This window comes from Lactuca sativa, chromosome 1, assembly GCF_002870075.4.
Source record: "Lactuca sativa cultivar Salinas chromosome 1, Lsat_Salinas_v11, whole genome shotgun sequence".
NCBI lineage: Eukaryota > Viridiplantae > Streptophyta > Magnoliopsida > Asterales > Asteraceae > Lactuca > Lactuca sativa.
In genome coordinates this window covers 69,590,433-69,598,928 of record NC_056623.2, presented here as the reverse complement: position 1 = coordinate 69,598,928, position 8,496 = coordinate 69,590,433, and the positions used below count along the sequence as shown (strand labels likewise).

The following is an 8,496-nucleotide window of genomic DNA, read 5'->3' as shown; positions in this document are numbered from 1 at the left end:
ATGGACCTTTTTTGTGATAACATCGCTGCCATTCAGATTGCTCATAATCTTGTCTAACACGATCAAACTAAGCATGTTGAAGTAGGCCGTCCTTTCATTAAAGAAAACTTGGATAATAAAGTTATATGTTTTCCGTTTGTTAGATTAGAAGAACAACTAGCAGACTTCCTCGGTAAGGGAGTATCTCAAAAACTGTTTGATACATCAGTTGACAAGTTGGGCATGATAGATATATATGCACCAACTTGAGGGGGAGTGTAGAATAATATCGCGTGTATATATTCTATAAAATTAGGATCAATTAGTATCTCCTATTTTAGGTTGTATATATTTTGTTTCCATATCTCTGATATTCTCCCGTGTATATATTTGTATTGCTCAATTGAATCCTTCCTAATAAATAAAGAACTTTTTTTGTCACATGACATGCTCTCCTTCAATTTGACAAATGTCAATTTGTGGTTATTTTGAATTAATTTTTTCCCACACGTCATTTTATGGGTTTTCCTAGTTTATTAAATTCCATATAATATTTTAATGTAATAATAGCAATAAATATAATAATAAATGGATATCAATTTCATTAATAAGCTTACCTTCTAATTTTAAAAATTTTAATTTAAAGTTTATTAGTTTTTTTTGTTTATTTGTTTAAATTTAAAAGATAAAAAACATTTCAATTTTAATAATTCATTATTTTTCTTATTTTCTTGTAAATTCAAAGTTCTCAAATGTTTAGACCTTTGTATTTAACTTTTTTTTAAACTAGTGAAATAATATACAATTCCAAAATTGCTCTGTGTCTTCACACTCCTAAGATATGGATACACTAATAGTGTATAGGATGAACGAGAATTTTCGAAAAAACTCAGTACCCATGAATAGTAAGAACACTATTTTTCAAATCAATGAAACAAAATATTGTTACAATTTAACTAAGTTATATATAAAAATGTATCTTCAAATTAAAAATCTGTGAATTCACCAACATTATGTTGACGTTTTAAAAATTACATGTATTTCTAGGAAACCGAGAGATGGAAGATTGCACTCTGGGAAGCAGTGGTTGATCGATGGTGCTCCTGGAAGTCTAGCGTTTATAGTTATGCCTAACTATCAAGGCACCTTTTGTATTAAAAATTCTAGTATTTCAGAAACACATTCTGATGTAATATTTTTATCTATAATGGAAGTGATATTTATGTTATATATGTTTTTGTATTGTTCAATAATCTATGATCCAACATCCTAACGTTAGACAGTTCGGTGTTTCCGCCGCCGGCCGGAGGTGTGACACTTACCTACATAGCATAATGTGTTTTTTTTATTTACCCCATTTCGAGCTAATTACAATAAATAACAGTGTACTTTGAGATAAGAAAAAAAAAACGAAAGATTTTTTATTTTTAAAAGAGATAATAGATATGTTGAGATTCTGAAACCTGCTCAATAGAAATATAATTTACTACCACCATTTTTAAGAACTTGATTTTTTTTTTTTAAAAAACTTTGATAACTTGATGGCATTCAAACAAAAACGTTTTGGGAAAATAGTTTTTTGATAGTTTGAATGGGCTTGATGAGCATCTATTGTTCCGTAACTTTTTCAGATTTTCAGCAACCGTCTACCCTTCACCTAGGTTTATTTTTTTATTTTTTATTTTTTTTATTGTTTATTATTTATTATTTTTATATTTGTTTTCTATGAACATTAGACACTTTTGTGTTTAATAAGTCTTTGGGGGTGTTTATCTTAGCTTTTTAGAGGTTAAAAGATCTTTTTGGAAAAGTTAAAAAAAGTCAGGTTTTTCTGACTTTTCCAAAAAGTTGATTTTCCTTCTTTGCAAAATCCAAAAGTAGTTTTTAAAAGTTTTTTGTCAAACATCTTTTGCCTATGATCTTTTTTTAAAAAGGACTTTTGGCCATTCAAAAGCTAAACCAAACACCCCTTTTATTTATTATTCATTGTATTTTAAATTTCCTTTTTCGTGTTAAATGCAGAACAAAGCCAGCATATTTTCCTTTCGATTTGGACCTAGTTATAATGGTTAAGCATTTGTCTACCCCACCTGCAAGAAAAAAGACATGGTAAACAAATATGCATTGGTTATATTGCAAGTGAGAGTAAAGTTTAATGCTATTGATTAAAAAAATCATTTTTAGTATTGTGCATGGTTATTAGTGCATATACCTAAAAAGAACAGTGGCATTGCTAATCTTCATGCACTTAATATTATGATTGATAACAAACATATTTGGTGGTGCTTTTGATTGTGCATTTATTTACTACAATGGAGACAACAAAGGTTTTGAAGAGCTAATGTAAATCATGTACATTGGGTCGGAGTTTCAACAAATTTATTGTCCTGCAAATTGCAATGACACTCAGATTCCACTATTACTATCTCTGTATCTGTTGTGAAGAGTTATATGGTTTGGTTGTTGCCTTGGTGTTAGCTTTGGTTTGGTCTTTCCTATCGTGCTAATTCCTATTTACATTTGAATATGGGCTATTAAATACATGTCTCAATATTAGTGTTAATAAATATATACCTTTTTTTTATGTTGTATCAAATATGTTAAGATGTAATTGTTTTAACATATTAGCAATAAAAATAAAATTATTAATAAAAGTAAATAAATTTATAATAAGTACCATGGTAAATTAATACAACTAAAATAAATTGTGTAAATTAATATAAAACAAATAAGTGGAAATCATATTTATATATGTATTTTGTAGTATGTTTCTTTGGAATATTGCATGTTCCTTAAAGGAAACAATTCGCTTGAAAAAACAATCCTCTCTGCTCTAATCACTAAATTGTAAATCAAAATCCTAAACTCAAAAATAAATTACTCACCAAAAGCAAATTAATCGCAGAAAAATAACTATTCACTGTCCTGTCCGTCGAACGTTTGCCAGAAAATAACTATTCATCAACAATACGAGTTCGCCAAAAAAAACTCAATTGTGATGTGTTATACAAAGAAATCAATGATCAGACATCGGAAATAGAAATCAGTGATCTTCTAAAATTCGATCAACAAGGTTCGTCTTCTTCATCACACTGTTCTTCATTCAAATTTTTTTTGTTTTACATTTCTATTAGTTTTGCCTTCTACTAATTGTGGTTCTGCATTGGTTAATTTTTCTTCTCCTATTCTTAGTATGCAACATGGGTAAGATAGTCAATTTTTTGATAAAATTGTGGGATCACTTCAATTAATTCCACCAGGTTTTTATGATTCAAATCAGCACCAGCAACAAGCTAAAGAAACAAAACCATACAATCAGAGACCAAAAGCCAAGAAGAGAAAACCCACGAGGGTAAAATAGTCCAAAACACAAAAAATCGTCCCTCTAGTAACCTTGAAAGCAGAAAGCACCAAAACAACTAAAAACGGATGTAATGAGGTTGAAATCTTCAGTTAACGGGAACCAGAACAACTCCCCACCAAAATAACAAAGCCGGGGGTAAAATGGTCAAAGTGTAGGCGTAGCAAAAAACTCCCACCAACAATTATGAAGATAAACAGCAACCATCAGCAATAATAAGACCAGAAACGAGCTCATCCAAATACGACAATGGTTCCATAAACACAAGAGAGGACGATCATGAAATTGCCCACATAGGGGCAAGAACGTCAAAGGGGCAAAATCAACTAAGCAAAGCAACCTTCTAACTACCAGAAAGCATATAAAGATCACCACAAAGTCTTTTGCTCATAAGCATCCATTAAAACTGCTCAATTTAACTATCGACAGTGGGCATTTTTTTAAACAGGCTAACAGAGTATAAGGATAAAGCAATGATGAAAATATGCAAATTAATGTTCTATGACTTCTATTAGATACAACACTTCTTACAGATACAACCAAACAAAAGGCGCATATGTATTGAAAAGAAAACAAGCACACCAAAGTCAAGATCCCTAATCCTAATTAAATGCTTTAATCTTATTAGAAAGGATATTTTAGTAAAATCATATAGAATTTTGAATTTTGATATAAATACATTAATATTAAATTAGTTTAATTTTAATTGAAATATGAGTTTAGATACAGACGTGAATTTTATAGTTTTAGAATGATATAATATGTAATCTAAAGTTTATAAGGATATAGAAGAAATATTTTAAGTTTATATGGATATAAATGAAATTTTTCCTGAAAATTAATACTACGTATTAAAGCAAATGTTTGATCAAAAGTTGTATTTTCTAGAAAGAATGACAACTTTTCACGAGAAGATTATCTTGAATTTTGTCGGATCAAACAAAGATTAATCGTAAATATATAGTAACAAACAAAAAAAAAATACAATCTAAATACATGAATATAAAATATGATTTTTATAATAGAATGATGGTATGTTCGGGTCTCGCGAACTAACGTAATAGACCTGCGTGTCCCGATGCTTCCTTGATTGACTTTGAGTTCTAGTATGGCGGCCAACATAAACACTTGGCATGTTGGCCAAGGTTTTAGGGGTTCATGTGTATGAAAAATAGTTGATGAAGATGACCTCTACGTTGTACTTATTTACTATGTTTTGTCGTTATGACATTAGCTGATGAATTCTAAAGTTTTTTTTATTTTATTTATTTTTTTATCCTACTTATAGCGGTTGTCGCTATTGGAATTTAGTTGAACCAAACACAATTCTCCATTTCATCGGGCAATTAACCAACATTTTTTTGCTAAGTGATTGCTTTATAGGTTTTCAATAGCATTTGATTTGGTGGCTTTTGGTTTATCATATATTGTCTTGTTTTTTTATATAATTAGTCTAACTTCCATGTCCTAGATTACATATAATTAGGTTTATTACTTCTTAGTAACTTGAAAGTTCAAACTTGTGGTCATACTTGAATTGGTCAAGTTTGTGTTACACGTTTTCTCCTTCTTTTGTCGCATTTCATTGGTTTGTAACGTAAAGTTATATAACTAAAAATAATATTCAACGAAATAACGATCATATTTTGGAGGATATAGACTTTTTAACTAAAGATAACATTTCGATTGATTATTTAGAAACAAAACCATACAACACATGAAAATATAGAGAACCATACAACCACTTAATTATACATATACACTTTCTAGAACATGTTTCAACCAAAATTTCTCTTAAAGACATGTTGCGTAGTCAAGTTGAATTTATAAACGGGAAAAAGCAAATATCTTGTGTTCTTCGTGTCCTTGACCGTTGGTGTCTTGCGCCAACATGTTATCTAACTCGTGAACAAATATCTTCATTGCCGCACTTGGTAAAACCACAGGCACCACAATTCCAGATTCCCCCTTATGGTTTGTAAACGGTATATAAAAACTGGCAACACCAGGTATGGCACCCACTCCACCTTTAGCAGGCCCACCATAAGCCGCCTTCCCCCACCCAAAGTCAACCACATCGAATCCAGCGCGTGTCACATCGGATACAAGGTACGCTCGAACAACAGTAAAGTGGGGTCGGTTTTTAATAACCATTAAATCAGCGATTGATCTCATGTACTCTTCATTGACATCAGACTTAGCCTTCATCACAAGCTCTAACGCGTGCCCTAACGGTTTTTTTGATAGATCTCCCGCACTGGAAATGGCGACCGGAAACGCGAATCCGTTTCCGTAGTATCCGGTTGGAAGTGGCGGGTTGAATTTGGCACGTGCGTTGACTATGCAAATAATTCGCATTTCCTCTTCAGGATCAGGGTTTAGGGCGATGGTACGACAACGCCAGAGGCAAGCGGTTAGGACTTCAAAGGTGGAACATTTTTTTAGGTGTGATGGGACAAATCTACGTAGAGCTGCCACCTCAGCAGGTCCGAAAAAGAATGACTTATGTGCCATGTCATCTAGTGGGATGATTGTACCCTTGGTGTCTTCCACTTCTTCATACTCTTGATGAGTGCATGTCACTCGTGGCGGGTCTCTTGCGAAAAGTAAGTCCCTTTGCCACACAGGTGATATGGAGGGTGCTGGTGCACCCTGTGCCATTTCGCCTAGTGCCGTCATAAATTGTACGAGTCCGGGTGCATCGCTCATTGTGTGGTTTAGTCGTAGAGCGAAGATAAAACCCCCACATAATAATCGTGTCACCTATATAAAAAGAAGAAAAAAATTAGGTGGATGCGAATGATTACTATACAATATAAGATTATAAGTATGGGCATAATTGATGCCAATTTTATCCCCACATAAAAGTACTGCTTTTGTCCTATTTTGGTCCATTATAGTGATGGGGTGGCCCAGTTTGTAACCTTACAACCTAACACCCTCTAATAATATAAACTATTAAAGTTCAAATAATTGCAGAAAAATAGTATAGTTTTTTTTTTATAGAACCTAACAATTTTGTATCAATGCTTTGACCAATAAAAGGTTTGTTAAGAGTATCTATAGTCATAGGTTTGTTTATATGTACATAACTATCTCATGTTAAATTTTCTCTGATCCATATATTCTATAAACTAATGTGTCAAATATTTTTTCAATTGTAAAGTTGTTTGAAGTTTACAAATAAGTCTTAATTTTTTTTCTTACTAATTGTTACATACATAGGTTTATGAAAAAGGTTAATTAATGATAAGAAATTTAATTATGAAAGGTAACTTCGATTTAATAAAATGCTTTTAAGTAAGTTGAATATTAAATAAGTTAAATACAAAATATACAATATTTAAATAGGTATTAAAATTTTAAACACCTATTAATGGATATAAAAAGAAAAGAAAACGTTCTGCTAAATGAAACCCTTTTAAAACATGGGCATGTGGGAAATTTCGTGGTTCTAATCGTGTAATTACATCTATCATCAATTGGCATCAGTCAAGATCACTCGATGGAAACTTTAGATTTGAGTGGATGGATGATTAAAATATGAAATCCATCACAATTGTTTTGTATTTAAGCACACAAATATATTCTTGCTACATTTTGTTATTAATTAAGTAGTTAATTTCATCTAGTTAGTACATAATTTTTCTTTCTCGTTATTTTTAGAAAAGAAACTTTAAGTTTCAATGTTTTGTAAATTCAGTAATCTGTTTTTATTTGGTTGGAAAGTTTGAATACCTTCCTATTTAAAATGATGTAACATTTTTTTAAGTTAGCGGATAAAAGTAAGGTTTTAAGAAAACGTATCAATCTAGATTTACATATTTAAAGGATAATACCAAGGACCATAACCAAATTGTTATGGTATATTAGTTTTAAAACATTAGTGTTGTTAATCAAGTATTTATTTATTAAAAGAAAATTATTAAACATTAAATCAAAAGTTATATGTTATGAAACGGACGATACCTTTTCATTAGAAGGTGATAGTAACCTTACTGAATCAAACAAATATAATTCTCATAAAATATTGTGGCCAACATATAATCTCCAATCAATATAGAAAAAAATCGATCGAAAATGTATGGATGAATATTTGTTTATCTCGTTATGATTAAAATTTGTATTAAGAAATCAGAAGCCTGTAAATATGTTCAAAAATAATTTGCAACTGAAATTTAAAATTTGTCATAAATTATCACCTGAATCAACAGCAATGGTGTATCGAGAACTCCACCATATCCAGGAACATCATAAAGGAGCTCTTCCAAGCAAGGAAACGGCGGCTGAAGTGCATCTCCGAATTGCTTCAGCGTAACATCCGCATCCGCCTCGATAAACAACACACCCTCGCCGGTGCAATCCACCATCAACTTCCTCGCCGGACCTTCCTTGAGCCGGCCAGCAAACGGATAGTAGAAAACCAGAACTTTGGCCAGAGCCTCCCTGATCACACTCGCCGGGTTCTTATTTCTCATTTTTGGATCCGAACGATAAAACTGGATCACCGGGATCTGGAACCGAAGCCCTTCTTGATCATCAATGTCGGAGAGAGGCTTCAGTTCTCGAGGCGTAGGTTTTGCCGGTCGGATTAGCTCCGGTGCACGTCTCCGGACGGTGAAGGTCAATGGAGTGTGACGTTGTGCCATTGTTGTGTGTGTGTGTTTTTGTGTGTTGGACTGTTGGTGCTTGAATCTTGTACGGTGGGGTACTTATAGCATTATTTGAGGTGTGTGAAAGGAGGGAGTATCTCCACTACCAAGTGGCAATTAGTGAAATTTCTGTATAATTTCAATACATTTTTATAAAAACATAAATAAATATTTTATAATTAGGTGTCAGTTTTGATAATACGTTTTAGTTTATGTTTTGTATGTAACAGAACAGTAACAGGACATATATATCATTTACTGTACAAACATTAGAATTTTATATGGGTATATAGATGTGGAAGTTGATGTTCATAAACATTTCATATGATCACTACTCCACAAACGAAGCATTCTATCATTTACTGTACAAACATTAGAATTTTATATGGTAGATAAAAACCATACCTATTATATATTTATACAGGTTTGTAAAATGCAAAGTCCATACCAAAGCTTTAAGCTTAATTGTCTATAACATCCGGTTTCGAGGACTAAAATATTTAG

At 31.9% G+C, this 8,496-nt stretch overlaps 1 protein-coding gene across 1 annotated transcript; it reads right to left on the bottom strand.

Annotated features, from left to right (window-relative positions):
* Window positions 1–5,001: 5,001 nt before the first annotated feature.
* On the bottom strand, window positions 5,002–8,041 carry LOC111914907 (benzyl alcohol O-benzoyltransferase). Its single transcript, XM_023910606.3, has 2 exons — window positions 7,543–8,041; window positions 5,002–6,103 (listed from the first exon to the last, which is right to left on the bottom strand). Exons 1-2 carry the CDS (start codon window positions 7,987–7,989, stop codon window positions 5,165–5,167), a joined length of 1,386 nt encoding a protein of 461 aa, XP_023766374.1. The 5' UTR covers window positions 7,990–8,041; the 3' UTR covers window positions 5,002–5,164.
* Window positions 8,042–8,496: the final 455 nt, after the last annotated feature.